Source organism: Serinus canaria, chromosome 3 (genome assembly GCF_022539315.1).
Source record: "Serinus canaria isolate serCan28SL12 chromosome 3, serCan2020, whole genome shotgun sequence".
NCBI classification, from domain to species: Eukaryota; Metazoa; Chordata; class Aves; order Passeriformes; family Fringillidae; genus Serinus; species Serinus canaria.
In genome coordinates, this window is record NC_066316.1 from 37,784,097 (window position 1) to 37,801,069 (window position 16,973).

Genomic DNA, 16,973 nt, shown 5'->3' on the forward strand with positions numbered 1-16,973 from the left:
TGAAGTGCTGTTGTGACCCCAAATACATTTCAGTTATATGCAAAAGTTGATATGACAGCCTTCATTGGTGATGAATTTTTTTAATAAGACCAAAATGCAAGCTGTTTTCGCTCTGTTGTTTTTAAACACTATTGTGATATGACAGTCTGAAAGGAAGTTACTCTGGCACGTGATAGGGTGCTGAAGAGTTTGGTAGCACATTTTAGACATGACGAGGACAGGGGTGTTTCACAGACAAATTTTAGAGCTTCTTGTCATGATTCGTCATAGCCTAACAATAGCCTAATGCAAGTGTCTTACAGAAAGCCCAAATATATACAAGGAACAGATGGCAGTTTCTGTTCTTAGTCTGTGTCCATTAAATAGATTTCACACATATCCCCAAGGCTTATATCTGTTGTGCATAAAGAGAGCCATGAGCAGAACACTGCAGCGTTTGACCTCTGTATTGTGCCTTCTTATATGTGAAATTCAGCTACAGCGTGCTCTGAAATTAATGATTAGTGTCTAGAGATACTGTTGTTTTCTTTGACATAAAAGTGCCTTGTGTTTCATTTGAAAAAAAATTTCAAGTAATTCAAACATGAGATTGTGAAATAAGATTTGCTTGAACACAAGATTTGCTTGAACCTTAAGAAGTTTTTTTTTCTGATGAAAATATAGGCATTATTCCATTTTAAATGAGCACATAAAAGCTCTGACAGCAACCACAGAATTACATGAATGTGGTGCATGCTGCCTTTTCTATTGATTTGATGAATTTTGAAAGGTCAACTTCCATCAAAACACGGGGAAAGTGTGATGATGGCTGTGCCAGTTTGGTTCAAATAATGTCTTTTTGACATTTCTTGTGGCCTTATCAAACATTCCACTTTTCATTACGATGTTTAGGAAATGTACTTATCTTTGTGCTGAACTTTTAGGTAAAGTGTGAAAGTTGTGGTATGCTTCAGCTCTGATTACTGATTAAACAGCGCAGTGGGGCTTCAAGAACTGCCAACTCAGGCTGGATTTAGATAGTAGTGATCAAGTGCTCATCAGTTCCTGCAGGATTTCACCTGAAGTTCAGTTATTAGATGCAACACCTGAATGTTTCCTAAAATGGAAATCCATTCTGTTTCTTGGAAATTCAAATGCAGTTGTCACTATTGCAGCACTAGTTGTCACTATAACAAGTAATTCTTCCCTCGTGGAATAAGGCACTGATTCTCGTAGATGAATATGGGAAAGCTGGGACAATAAAGCATAGTGTTGGAATAGTGTAGTGGTTTTCCAGTCAAACCAGCCTTAACTAAGTCTGTGGTTAATCTGTTGTTAATTTCAGGTATTAAGTAATGTTATTCTTCATTAATTTATATACAGAATTGAAATTTAAGATCAACACTAGATCTCTATTATATAGGTTTTAGCTTTATTATATTTTTACACTTCTCTTTATTAAATGTAGCTATGATTGTTTCTGTTTTGATGGCTTGGTGCTCAGCTTCATAATGTAATTTTCCTTAGCTGGTGTCAAAAAAATTCTATCCAAGTCATAAACAATGTAATATTTATAATTATTCCATAAAATATTTATATGTTCTGGCATACTAGGTCTTTATCTCTTTGATCTGTAGATATATAAATGGTTACAAAAGGTATAAAAAAAGAGGATAAATTTTTCTGAGGTTTGTATGTTCAGTACCTGTGAAAAAAGTTCTTTTACTGAGTTGATGAGAAATGCCAGACTGAAGTCTAGAAGACTAAACTCTACATCTGTCTTCTCAGTAAATTAAAAGTCAATTCAGTAAACTAAAGATTTCTTTGGTTCTCTGCATTCTTATGACGATAATTCTACCAGTTAGAGATTTCAGTCTCAGCTGTTGATACTTCTTAGTGATAACTAGTTCTCAGATTAATTTTGCTTGTATATGTAGGCTTTGACAATCAGAGATGTTAATTTGCTTTTGAAATAATTTAAAAATATCTAATTTATTTAGGTATTCCTAGAGAGGAATGCTAATGCTATGGTTCAGGCATAACAGAGCTAGAAATCTGAAACAAAAGCACACAATATTTTATTCCAAAAGGGCCTTTATATGTATTTTGTTGATCCCTTTCATTAGATTCTAATTTTTTTTCTTCTTCTTTGAGGGTTTTTTATTGAGTCCTAATGATGCTAAATAGTTTTATACAATGAAAACAACAATTGTATTTCAACATCCTTGTGTCAACATTTAGAGAGCAAAGGGCAGCTGGTAAGGATTATTTTGGTATACACCTGGAATTGTAAAAGTGTAGAAAAAAGATCAGTATCGTGTGGACTGTTCTGCATCATTTACAAGAAGTCCTAAGTCTGCACAAACCATATGAAAATTCTTAAGGCTACTTAAGGCTCTGTGCTCATTGTACTTTATTTATATGTTTTTTTGAACTGAGGCAAGTATCAGTCATGTCAGTAAAATAAATTAAGATCTTTAATGTTTGCTATTCATTCTTTCTTGTGCTCCTTCTTCATTTGGTATTTTTTATGACTGCTATCTTGGTTCCAGTATTAAAATGATTTTGGCAGGCTAGATTGAATTTCCAACTAAGGTCCAGATTTGCTTTGACTCCAGGGAAATACTGTCCCCAGGAGGGTGAAGTGACATTGTGAAACATCTGGTCAATTCTTTCCTCTTTTGCATGCAGTTTTGCATTTGGGAACTGAAAGCTGCATCTGAAATGCAACTGTGAAAATTTCATTTTATCACCTAAAATGTGTTTAATTAGAACTCATTCACAGGTTTAAACCTTGGATGACTGGATTCTTCTTTTAAAGCTTTTGTGCTTATGGTGTGTTACAACATATCTACTGTGTTATTCATCACAGAAGGACTTTATTATTGGTGCATTCTTCAGAAGATGATGGTATCAGAGGGAGGGTATCATCCTTTTTGCACATCCATGGGACAATCCAAAGCAAAGAGGTATTCCAGGTGCTTCTAGTTATTTGTTCTACAGAGCTACAGAACTGAGTCTAATCTTTAAGTGGTAAAAACCAATATTGTTCCGCTGACATAAGTGCTGACTGAAAATCTTATTTTCTGTATTGTACCAACCGAGAATGCGGGACATGAAATCCGCCAAGATTAATGGATGTGCTGTGCGTGTCTGTGCGCTGTATTTGTCTTCCAGACATCGTGATGAGTGGGCACAAAAACAATTATGTGGGCACAGCAGTAACAAAGTGATCTTCAAGTTGATTACAAACAATTTAAAAAGGCCTAAGTGGTGAGGAGTTAAAATATGTTTTGAAATATAGTTATCATACTGCACTTGCTTCTGTGGACCAGTAAGAAAAAAAGGAGCTAAGTGCATAGAAGAGGCAGCTGTAGAAGGGGAAGGGTATAAGTTCTAATTACAGGAATTAACTGGTGTGCTTAAGGCTAGACTTCAGTGAATATTTGAGTTTGGCCGGGCTTTTTATTGTCACTCTTGTGCCACAGCCACTTTCTGCAGCTGCATGTTCAAAAGGATCAAGCCACTCACTTGACTGGAGAGGCCTGTGTCTTCTGAGTCCAGTCACTTCTGTGGTGTAAGGTGCTGGGACCCTTTCTTATGTCAGGGTGCCCTGGTGCCATGCTAGCCCACATGAGCAGTGTGAGTGAGGAGTCACTGACTGGTTCCTATAATGGAGAGCAGAAATCCAGGACTGGTGTGCCCTCTTTGGCTTAAGGCATCACAGCCTTTCATTTTAAACCACTCTAGTCTGCTCTACCACATACTTGGAAGTGTTCAAATGAGACTTTGTACCTTGCATGTCTTCAGAAAAATATACTTAATGTAATATCATAAACCTGAATTTATCCTCATTCAGCACAGATCTAATTCAAAGAATAATCTTGAACCAAGCATTCATCATCCCAAGATTTTGTCTCTGGACATCAAGGTCTTCATGACTAAGATTCAAAAAGCAGACAAGTAAATGCCACCAGAGCTCTCACAGTGTGCATGTCTTCAGACACTTGCACACATACAAACATGCACAAACACACACACGTGCGCCTCACCAGTTGACACTGTCAGTGTTAGAGGACTGTTACAGAATTTGTGATATGTTCTCATTTTCTAACAGTCCAGGTGCTTTTGAGTACTGACCTTGAGCTCACAGCCCTTAGTAAAGCCTATCTTAGCTGCTCTGCATTTCACTTTTAGCTCTGGTGTTCTGTCTTGAATTCCTTATAATGGGTCAGATGTATTTGATGTAAAATTGAAATTCATAGCAAAAGTATGTGATAGCACATTTGTAACTTCTCATACTGGAAGAATTTAATGTAATTAATTACAAAGTACATATTACATGCAATGCACAATTTGATTTTTCTTTACTGGATATACCATGTAATTATCCAAATACAGTGGATACTTTTTCGCACCAGTTCTGATCTCAAAGCAGACTTATTGCACTTGATCTTCCAAATCATTACCACTGTCTTTAAGTAGAATATCTAAACACAGTTGTGCTATACTTTCCCTATTTTTTTAGGATATTTTCTCTGTGAACCCAGAAAACAGACTTTGTTTTGCATGTTTTGGAAATTGTAACTGTACCCTGTCTAGAAGGGCATTTTTTTTAATCTCTTTCAGAATCAAGAGCTGGAGCTGTGGTTCAGTTGAGAACTGAAGAGAAGGTGCTCTTGGCCAGGATGACAGCTAATGATTAGATCTGAGGGGGAAGAGTGGTAGAAGGGATGTGATGAAGAAGGATGTGGAGGGTTTGAAAGAGACATGGTGAAAGCCTTAGTTGAAAGCACTGGTCTGAGAAAGATGATAAGTTTTGAATAAGCATTAAGACTCTGGGGTTATAAGCTGAACTGAATTCTGTGAGTAGATGTGGTCCTTCAGGCCAGGTGATGGTGATTCCAGGGCTTCTGGGTTAAGAAAGAAAAAGGGGTCACAGAGGATATCTTTAAATAGGACCATAGTGTAGGGGCAGAACTTACATACCTTTCTCAATTATCTTCTCTTTTTTTTTCTCTCCCTTGTCTGAAATAGAGGAGCCTTATGTCAAAGCCTTTTTTTCAGCTTTTGTTTCTTTATTGCCTCATACAAATAATTGCAGTGTTTTCTTACTAAGTTTCTTCCCTTTAATGGTGGGTAAATTCAGATGATGTAGAGATGCTTAAGTGCATATGACCTGGGTTTTCTTTAGTGGATGACTGTGGATTGAGATAAACCAGAGTCAATAATGTTCCAGAGTTTACTGTTTTAATATGGTGTGAACCATCAAAAAATATTCCTTTTATACTAGTGAATTTTCAGAGCTAAATTTTCTGACAGAGCGATAAATTTCTGTGAATAGCCCCAGATTTTTTCAAGAGACAGACATATAGCATCTGTCTATTTTCACTGTCCTAGCCCACTCTACTTTAATTAATCCATGTGCTAAATTAAGAACCCCTGTTTCCTTCTGAGTAGCAAATTGGTGTGACATTAGAAACAAACCTTCTTGCTTTCTGACCAAAGAACTGTCAAAGATGAACAAGAATCCTTAACCAAGTAAAGAATTCACTCGGAATTGCTAAATGCAAGCCATAGCTGAGTTCAGAAGAGTCTCATTATTGAGGTCATGGTCTGTTCTGTGGTAGGCATTAAGTACCATTCTATTGCCCCATTTCTCTAAGCTGAGAGGAGCTTGGATCTCACTCTGACCCTTGTCTCTCTGTCTAACTTCACAGGAATTGTGTAAGATCACTTTCTCAGTCTGTATGAGGTAGTTTTGAGGATATTCAGCTGGAAAACTGAAGGCACAAGCCTATATTGGCATTGTTAGATGAAATAGAGCACCAGGGAATCAGACAGGGGAAGGACATCTTTATTCAACAGGTGTAAGGTTATCTGCTAATGATTTTGAGGATGGGAAAAATCTGTTTTCATCACCGTGGTACATTTGTGTTTTGCTTCATTAATATGCCATTTTTGCAGAATAAATTATGTCACTATGTCTAACTTTCCTCAAGGTCTGTGAGTGACCTTCTCTCTGTAAGACCGTATTTGAAGAACCTCTTTGTTGGTCATATTGGAACAAAAATGAAAGCTAAATTTAGCTTTCATTGATGGAATTGGGGCTTGCAAACTCAAATTTTTGCGCAGAAGTTTTAATGAAATTCATCTTGACTAAGTACTGGAACTTTGCTATTGTGCCAAACAAAAAGGGAATATTATAAAGGCAAGATCACTTAGTATAAAAAATTGGTGCTTGGCTTTTTGTATTACTTCTGAGCTTGGTATTGGGTTTTAGCATTGGAATTTTATGGCAGAATCAATTCATTATTAAAGAGAAATCTATGCTCTGAAAACAATATTTTAGTATTTTAACTAGTGCCCTAGCTAGATGAAATGTCTTTTTTTTTCTTTTATTTTCTTTCATATTTGCTAGAGAACACAAAGTAGAATAATAGAATATGATGAGTTGGAAAGGGCCCATTGGGATCATTGAGTCCAGCTCCTGGCCCTGCACAGGACATCCCAAGAATCACATGTTCCTGAGAACATTGCCCAAACCTTCTCGGACTCAGGCGTGGTGCTGTGACCACTTCCCTGTACTTACTATTTGGTAAAATGTAAGAGTAGGAAAAATATTACCAGATAGTGTCTGTTCTGAATAACAGTTTTGTTAACTGGAATGCATTTGGCATCTAATGGACAACCAAACCCAAATTATACAATGGCAGGAGCTGTCAGTCATTTGTGTTATTTAGTGCTGGTCCCATAGCCTGGTGAATGCTACACAGATTTAGAAGTTGGGAGATGTTCTCCCAGTGAAGAGCAGGTTTATTCCAGTATTTGGGACAAATTTCCTTGCCAAGAGGCATCTTGTCCTTGGCAAGGGTCCTTTTAGGAGGAGTTGAATTCCTTATTGCTCAGTAAATTTTCCTTGCTACTTTATTTGAAAAAGTAAAAAGTTTTAACCCATGACAAATGAGGAAGAGCCAAATTTTTGTGAATATCTTGATGGTATCTGTAACAAAATGTATGTGAACTGCAATGACCCACAACTCTTCCTTCATTATAGCTTAATGAACACCTAAATAATGTGAAGTCAGAAATAAAGATGTATGTGTTTGGCTGGGTCAGGTCTGTCATCTCAAATATGATGAGTTTTGGGTTTGGAGATGTTGAAAATATGCAAAAACCTGACTGGATAGTGTCTTAATCAACCTGCTGGCATTGGCCCTCCTTTGACAAGGACATGACCTCCAGATCATCTCAGCCCTTCTGGAGCAGGCTGAGGTTTTTGGTGGCTCTCAGCCAGAGAAAGAGACAGGAGAAGTAGAAGTTAAGCTGATGTTTTCCAGTGAGACACAAGTTCAGTACAGCCTATAGGAAACACTACTTAAAACCACTGGAAGTGACTGTGACAGATTCAGTCCTATCAGGTTTCTTGTGGGCTCCTGTGTAATTGATTTGCATGGGGTCCACAAAAAACACTGTGTATGTCAGGCATTATTCTAATATGGGGAAATTTTGGTCACTACTTGTTCATGCGCACTTTTAAATTCAAGCTAAATCAGAACTGCATTTGACATTATTTTATTCAAAAAATACTTGGTATTAAGAATGTATTTGAAGCGTATTCAGAATAACTCTTTACTGTATCTAGATGTGATTGAGTTGGGGATGGAAGATTTCAGAAAGAGGTACATTCATTTCTGATCTTTGCAACTGGATTATGAGGGTGGTTCCATGTCCTTGTAGTCTCACCTTCAATTTCTTGCTCTTTGAAGGTGGCCATCCTACAATTCTCCATAAAAAAGTTCTGGAAACATCGGCATGCTAAGAGCTGCAATATGATTTGTAATTCTAAGTATTGAAAAAAGAACAAGCCAGGCTTTCAAGGGATCTAACCAAAGCTTAATGAAGTTCTGTAACAGGATTATTGGCAAAAGTAAGCCTAAACCTCTGAGTGTTAGAGTAAAATAGTTTATTTTTACGTGTTTTAGAAAGGGCGCTCAATTTTTAGAGCACTAGTTATTTCAGAAAGTTTTTAAACAAGGTAGTTAGAATGTTTTAGAATAAAATATACTTCAAGGACATTTAAAATCTAGTTGTGTTTTTAACATTTTACAGCTTATTTGCTGATTTCCAGGTCCACTACTGCAATGTAGCTAAGTTAAATGTTAATAAATAGAATAGTGAGCTCAAAGGAAGTTGTGGAGAGTGTCATTGGTAATTGCAGTTTAGTGATCCCTATGTTGTTTGACAGATTTGGGAGAAAAAGAGAACATACAGGTGGAGCTGTGCCTGTTCTGGTTTGGGTGGTGGGATTTTTTGCCAGGCCAGGAAGTTGAATGTGATAATGACCACGGGTTTACTTTACCCTGATTCTTGCTGGGTTTTCTTAACATTGCTTAAGAGTACCATCTTCAGTCTTTTAATGGGTTCACTTTACAAATGTGTTTGATATTCTGAAATAGCTCTAAAAGTTTCCATGTGAACCCTCTAGGATGAACTGAATTATTAGTATATACTGCACTAATCTGAGAGTCAAAACATGTACAAATCCCTTTTACCCTGGAATTTTGTAATAATGATTTACTTAAAGTTTACAAATTATATTCATATTACTGGAGTTGATAATTAACACTATTGACAAGTACAAAACCAGTGTGGAAATGCTTGATGTACTTGTATATAAGAGAGGAGTGTTCTCCAAGTTCCTATTGCAGCTTTCCTACGTCTGGTTTGTATCATTCACAGTAGAAGTGGCAGATGTTGGAGGCATTTATATGAAAATTTATTCTCTTTACCTAAAGACAGAATTGAAGAACTTGTTTGACTTTATTTAATTCTAAAATTCCTCTACTGAGTGTAGAAAGAAGCTTTACCTGCTGCAATTTAAGGAGGTGCTGAATGAAACACATCATTTCCCTGAAGCAGAGGAGCGTATTTTGAGCTGTTTGCTACAATGCTTGTTTGGCTTCCTGGCTGTGATTGTATCCATATGAATTTGTGTACTCTAATTTGAAAATGTTTTGAGTACTGTAGACAGTAAGATCAAAGAGCTTTCCAAAAAGAGCAAGAAACTAAAAGGTCATAATTCTTTTTTTAACCACTGGGTCCCAGTTAGAGCCTTATACAGGTAAACAAAAGCAGAAAAGTTGGGTAGCTTAGAGCAATTGGAAAGGGAGAATTCATATTTAGAGACATCCATGTAATAAAAATGTCAGCTGTAAAAGCAGACCTAAGAGAATGCCAGGGATTGTGCATCTTGTCAAATTCCTTAGAGAGAAGAAAATATATTCAGAGATGAGAGTGGCAAAGCAAGAGGGGATTGTTTCATTCTTCCATGCTCACCTTAAGGACTGGTTCCCACTTACTGTGTTATAAGAAATAACCTTTTCCCTGTGTAAGCTGATTTTGCAGAGCTTTGAAAGCTTGACTGGCTTTGCTACATTAGCAGTAGGTCACTTCTGCACTTCATTGTTCTGGGAAGTGTGGAGCATGACAGTCAGATGCTTCAGAGAGAATTACAGGGTGGCAAACTGCTGAGAGCCTCTGGGAGCAGATGTTGAACCCCAGGCCCAAAATCTGAAGCTCTTTACAATTTGGAGCCTTCTAATAAAGAAAAGTGCTTTTGTTAAGTGGTTATTTTTTCCTTATCTATTCTCAGGGTTGCTCTCGTGGAAAATATTCCTGAAGGGATCAACTATTCAGACAGTGCACCATCCCATTTGTCTCTTTTCCAAGGCTGGATGAATTTGCTTAATATGGCTGAAAAGTCTGTTGACATAGTATCTTCCCAGTGGGACCTCAATCACAGTCATCCATCAGCATGCCAGGTATGTTCTAGCCTAACAAAAGAGTGGGACCTTAACAGTCTGTTCGTGTTGTCAAACTTCATTTTACAGAACTAAAATCCTTCCCTGTAGCAGAACTATTTGTTTGGGTAGTCTAAAAATCATTTTCTTATGAGGTTTTCCTGCCAATACAGAAGTTTCTAAGAGCAGTGGTGTGCTTGGACTAGATAACATTCAACATTTACTTACAGCACTTCCATCTTAGGAAAGAAAGACCTTAAGAAAGGTCTTTAAGGTCTTTAAGGTGTAACCTTAAGAAAGCTGTCAATTTGTATCCATATTAGGACATCTACCTATTTGGTAATATTCATAAATCTATGCAATTATTTTCTATTTGGTGCTACTGATGAAATAAAAGGCAAGCTTGTGAATTAATTCTCCAGGCAAATAGATGGATATAATTACACTTACAAAGAACAATATCGTATCAGATGATTCATAGTTTTTTGAAATTATTCTTGGGAGGGAGCAGTGTTCAAGATTTCTGCAATTAAAACAGCATGACAAATCATAAATCATAGTGAATAAGGCAGACATGCATTGCAGTGATGCTGTGCCAACAAACATTTCTTTCTTGAGAGCAATCTTTTTAGAAATATGGTCAGGAAAGGTTTCCATTTAGCATCTCTTGTGAAACTAAGATATCAAAGAAGGGATAGGCTAAAAGTATCTCCTCTTTTCCACTAGATAGATTGTTTACTGGAAGGAGCCACTCAGCTGACATGAAATGGTGCTAAAATGACAGCCAGGTAACTGTAAGGAATTGACTCTGTTATACTGTGGCATAAACTCTTGGATTTCCTTTCTAGTTCTGCCGATGTGGTGCAGTAAAAAAATGCCTTTTGGTAGATGATAGGCAAATCCTGGTATTCTAACCAACTATGTTCTGCTTCTTTTGAAATAGGCTGTAGCCTAGTTGAGCAGCATACATTAACTTATCTTCAGAAAAAGTTTGCTGCATGTCCATTTAGAATACTGAAAATATAAAGTGGGCAGATGAATAGAAAATGTAATGCAAATCCTACATTTTAGAATGCTTATAAATATTGGAATGTGGTTTGTGAGTAAATTTATGTGGAATATCAAAATATTGACTTTTTCACAATGTAATTGTGCAGCTAAGCTTTATTTAAATGTATTGCCTAAGTAGCTTCAAACCCATGTACTGTCATTCAAGCAGATGAGTTCAAGGAGATATGGCCTGAGATGTTTCTAGGATGTGCATGAATTGATATGTGCATGAATCTTTCAGAAATATTTTGTCTGAAAAAAATTCAGCATGTCATTTGCTTCAAAACTGGCAGAGCCTAACAAATCCCAAACAGAGGATATAAAATAGCAAAATTGAAATTGGGATTCCAGTAGATAAGCATCAAATCCATTCCCTTTTCCACATTCGCATTGCAAAGTAAAAACTGTAAGATAACATTCAGCAGGGAAAGGAAGAAGAGATGTCTAAGAAGTGAATTTGGTCTTTTGTCCTCAAATGCATAGTTAATGCCAGAAAAATGAAACATTTTTCATAATATTCCACCTATCCTTTTCTGACTGCTAGTAGTCTCACAAAAATGAGTAATTACTTCTGTTTAAAGGCAATTAATATTCCAGTCATTTTCTCATTTGTACAGCAGCGTGGGCTGAACAGCTGATAGATCTTTCTGTCAAGCTTGTCTATTCATGCTAAAACACTATATTGTTATTGGCCAGTCTGATTGCTGAAAAATTGCCAAGAGGCAGTGTTTCTTAGCAAATTCCTGTCCCAGAGAATGTACACAAAGCTCATTCTGTGAAAGGGAAGGGAGAAAACTTGTATCATTACATCTGCTTTCTCCACTCAGTGAAGTGGAAGTGAAACTTCAGAGAAACTTCAATAACTATAATCTAGTAATTGTTTGAAGAATAGGTCCAATGCCCTCAAGTCTTTACAATTTCAGTTTGAGGAAATTTGCCCAGCATAGCAGAAGCATTATGAATGGTAAGGGGATAAGATACAAAACTCCCAGGTAGCAGAGTGCTTAGTGAATGAATTCTAGTTGTTCCTTAAATGAGTCTTGTTTTTTAGAAATTAAGGACATAATGATTTTCCATACGGACCCACATCCTGCTATATAATTAATGATTTCCATTTTATGAATATTCAAGTAATACTGGAGAGCAAGGTTCTCCACAAGAGCACTTGAACAGGCATGGGTTTTTGAAGGAAAAAAGCAGAGTTGGCTAGATTTCTTTTTCTCAGTTAGTTACAAGGTTTAATTACATTCTCTATATACATCTGTGTATTCCCATGCATAGATGCCTGAGTACACATATTGGCAATATACATATTGAAGAAAAATACAGCAGGAAATTCTGCAGCTTTGTATGCACACATACATATATATGCCAAATATATGTGTCATCTGTATGTATACATATTGTCTGTCTAGTATTGGATATACATAGATATGTATACATTTGCATATATGTAATTGCAGAACTTCCTGCTGTATTTTTCTGTATTTTTGTTTGTGGGTAAATTACCTGGTGTCTTTGACTCTTGCTTGTCTGTATTTTTTTATTATAAATCTAAATAAACATTCATTGCCAACTGAGCTGTCCAGGTCACAACAGCCGGGCTCAGTCATCTGAGATGATGAGTTTTGCTAAATTGGATCCTCTAAAGACAGACACATGATGAGACAGTGTTTCTGTTCTTCAACAGATAAAGCAGTCAAATAAACAAATATTTGCTTGGCAAAATAGTGAGTTCTCTCTATGCTGCTTTTCTCATTCAGAAGAAATCCACATATTTTGTCGAGTTTGTATTGTCATATGTGTGTTTTCAAATAGCAGGGAAGTTGTCATGTAGCAGCATTGAGGTTTTTGTGAAATGTGAGTATGTGGCTCTTCCTGTGGTAATCTCTGTTTAGAGATAGTACTGGAAAATGGAAGCTTTTTTTTTTGAGGATGGCTTTTGATTCATTTTCAGTGAAAAAAGAGAGGTGAATATAAGATCATGCCAGTTCACAATTTTCACAGTTCATTTCCTCTGGGTCATCTTATGTTTTGAAACTTTAATTTAGAATGACCTTTTAGATTTCCAGCAAGTCCTTCAAAAACTTCAGTTTGTTTTTCCTAAATCAGAATCAATGCCATCATGGCTTATTGGTATTGCCATGTGTAGGACACAGTTGGCCCTGGATGGATATTTGGATAAATATAAGATGATCAGGGGTAGATCTGCATCTTATTTTTTTTTTTTTTTATATTTTGCAAGTATCACATAAAAAATAGATACTTCTGACTTTATTCACCAACCTACTGTGCATCTCCCATATGGCTTGGTGGGAGAAGTCTCCCATCCATCTGATACTCGGTTTCATGTAAGGCAGCTGTCCAGCTTTGTAATGAATCTCTGCTGAGAAGTCATGAGTCACTCACACATGCATTGCCCAAGGAGCTTAAGTGATTTGTTTGGTAGAACAAATGTGAGTGCGAGAGCTTAAGTTCCTCCTTCCTTGAAAATTATTTAAAAACGCAAATAAATACAGAGAAGTGGATATCTCCAAATCTAGCAGCTCCCAGTGGAAATTGGATAGGATCAGCTGTAGAGATCTATAAGCTTGTCTTTACATAAGCATCTCTCCTCTTCAGGAGGTGGCATTTCCCAGGTACTGACTGAGGCATAGAAAATAAATTCAATGAAAGGAGGGTTTTTAAAATGAAAGCATATTCCTTTCCTTTGCATTTGCTGTTTGGTTAGAAGAATTGAGGAAAACATTTAAGTTTCTCTGTTCTGTATTAAATACCAGCTGTAAAAGTTAGGATTTCTTGATTTATTTGCTCTATTGGTTTCTGCCAGCATGCTATGGTTTTTAGTAATGTTTTAAAAATATACCCAGAAATATCTCCCTTGATTATGGGAGAACTTGGGAAAAAATAGTAGAAATATATACATAAAACCAGAAGAAAAGTCTATGAGATAACCAGGCTTTTCTGTGGGATTAAAAAGCTAAGCATTTTCTAAACTGTAGGAATCTATTATACTGAACTATACAGTAATGCAATTTGGGAGTCCTTCAGTAAATACAGCATTTTCATGTTTGTATTTTATTTCTAATGAGGAACCTATGGTGACAGAGATGAGAGCAGACAAGGGAAATCAGACAGGCTACAGTCAGCCTGTCTAGTCTGCCAATAAATTGCTTTGGGGGAAATTTCAGGACCTTTTGGTATTGACAACTTTGGGGTTATTTTAATTCTTAATAACTTTGGGGTTATTTTAAGTTTTCTGTGGCAGGTACAGTTGGGACTGATATTTGAGATTTATGTTGGTTTAAAGCCACCATGCAATAGTAAATTTTTTCATGTGATAAATACTTACTACATTCTATTTTGTCACTTTTGATGTTTCTCAAACAGCCCATCAAAAATTGTAAGAGAATAATTTATCAGGATATGCAGATTTCTGGTGGTATTGTTTGTTAAAATGCAGATTTTGCTATAAGGTACCCACAGTTTCATAGCACTTGGCTGCTCCTATTTCTCAGTCCTCACAAGCTGGGTATATAGCAATGCTTCTGATCACTGTCACGTAGTGGTGCAGCAGCCTGGTATTGTCTCACAAAGGGAATGTGGTCTGAATGACAGCATAAGGGTTTGTATTCAACAGAAGCATTTCAAATGTTCTGACAGCAGTAACAAAACATTTCAGACCTTCTGTCCCATTTTTTTTCCTTTTCATAGAACAAACCAGTAAAATTGCAAGTAAACATGTCAGAAAGTGTAGAAACTGAGTTTCAAATTAATATTAATAGAGAAAAAGTCTAGGTTCTTCAGCAGTGTGGGAAGAATTTCTAGTAACCCTATTTAGTGGAGTATGTACTTGCTTTCAAAAGCAAGTTGTGAATTTTTCATAGTTTGGTTCATCAAGCTTAAGCCTTGGGGGTATGAATGCCGGCTGAGGGATGATGCACTGACAGGTGAGACAAAGGGAATTCTTTCCAATTTTGTCACAGGTGGTGGTTTTGATGTGCCTGTATAAACACAAATATTTGTGGTGAGTGCACTCCTAGTTTTAACCATCACTACTTAGAGGTGTTTTAAATGTTGAATCAATCTAAGGTTTTACCATTCATTAACATTATTGGGAAAAAAATGCCATAATTGAATAGCTTGTGGTGTCCCTGATGGGAAAACAGATGCATTTTCAGAGGAGATGGCTTCATTGGAATGCAGGGCTGCACTCCAAGCAATCTATGAACCCATAGGATGGGCTATTCAGCAGGCAGCATGGCCTGTAGGAGACAGCTGTGTTGGTTACATCAGGGAAAACTCACGAGGTGCTGCCAGATTATTTTTTGTCCAAACTGCAATTAATACAGAAAGTCCAGGCTTGTTTATCAAAGCTTTTATAAATCATGTGTGAATATAATCTCCTGCAGGTAGAAGTGACAATAATACCCAAGAATAACTACTATAATTCCCTAGAAAAAATTTGGAGCCATCCCCTGAAGCAATTCATTTTATCAGTTTTAGACATTAACTTTCTAAACATTTCTTTGTCAAAACAGTTAACCCATTAATTTGTATTGATAATGATAATAATTTTCCATCGCATTTATGAATGCATTTTCCATGTTTATTTCTGTATGCCAGAGTTTTCTGCTGCTCTTCTAGAAAAAATTAGTTTTTACAGATAACCTAAACAAAAATGGTGTTTATCAGTCTGCTTAGGAAAGGGAATCAACACAGAGAACCTGAGTAGCTTTTTCTACTTACATGTATATTAGTTAATATGCATAATGCAAACCTTTTAATCCTTGAATTTCCCAGCTGACTTTTACAAAGATGTAGCTAATGAAAAGCAGAAGTGCTGGACCCATATGAAGCATATGCAAAGGCTGGCTGAGCTCTGGCATGCCAGGAGCCTGATGCTTCATGGTAGCTGGGGGATGGGGCAAAGCAAGGGTTGGGAATTCAGCAGACAGCAGGACAGCCATGGCTGTTCCCAGATTTGATTAGAGTCTAGCAATGCCAGACAGTAGCACTTGCATGAGAAACCCTCTTGGAGGGAGCAGGGCATTCAGGAGCACCAGTCAGTGCACCTCTGCTCCTCCAGAATCATGCAGGAGGAGCTGTGTAGTTCTATATGGAGCACCCATCTCCACCACACTCTTATCTCATTAATTCTTAAGTTCTCTGTTACATCTGCTCTTCTTCTTAAAAAGACCAAACACAATCTCAGGTGTAATAATTAAGGATTTTTTAGCTTGATGAGGTGTGTGAAGGAAAGCTACTCCTTAAACTTACAGAGCAGCTCAGGACTCTTTGGTGTGTGAGTTAAAATCATGGATGGGATTTCTTAAACATGGAACCACCTTGTAACTTTGAGAAATGCTGAATCTGAGTAAAAGAAGCATTTGGGACTTCATACAAGGAATTTTTTTGTTTTTCTGTTCTGTTAGCTATTCTTTAATGCTTTCACTATGGCAGCATTTTGTTCACTGCAAAGTTCTTTTGAGCCCTGGCATGAGCAGGGAGCTGTACTATGGATTTGAGTGAGCAGGCAGGCAGACATTACAAAAGTAAAACAAACAGTAGTTCTCTTTCCATGGCAGCCTCTGGCTGACTGAAATTTTTGACAAAGCTATATTTTAGGGGGATGGGTATTTTTATTTTGCTGAATATATTCAAAATAAATGAACATTAGAAAATAGGTCTGTACTTTAGACAGGGGAAGCACTACTTTCTCTGACTGTGTAATGCTTAAAGCCCAGAAAGGCTCAAAGTATCAATCTGTCTAGGCAATTACAGGGCAAATTTCTAGGCTTTCCACTCTCTGCTGCTAATGGCTTCTCAGAGTGTGGGGAGGGCTTTTGTCAGAGGTTTTGTTGGTCGATGCTGCATCATATTATATGATGCAGCATGGATTATATGAACTGTTCTTGGCTTGATCATTTTTGTTGAATGGAAGGATCTTTTTAAGATTCTTAGTTTGTACAGAGAACTATGTTACATGCTTCTGTGAAGAGCTTTATCTTCTACCTTTTTTTTTGAAAGTTGATCTATAGCTATTGTGTTTTTGTTTAAGGTTTACCCTGGGGCAAGCAATGCATTGAATCTAAAGTGAACTGTGTAGGTAGAGCAGGCATTTTGTCAGGTGAATAAGCC

General features: G+C 36.9%; 1 protein-coding gene across 1 annotated transcript in view; it reads left to right on the forward strand.

Moving 5' to 3' along the window:
* PLD5 (phospholipase D family member 5) overlaps positions 1–16,973 on the forward strand; it is a 130,395-nt gene that overhangs the window by 60,869 nt on the left and 52,553 nt on the right. The window contains exon 3 of the mRNA XM_018916349.3: positions 9,635–9,803. Within this exon, the coding sequence (XP_018771894.2) occupies positions 9,635–9,803 (169 nt within the window). The remainder of the gene's footprint in view (positions 1–9,634; positions 9,804–16,973) is intronic.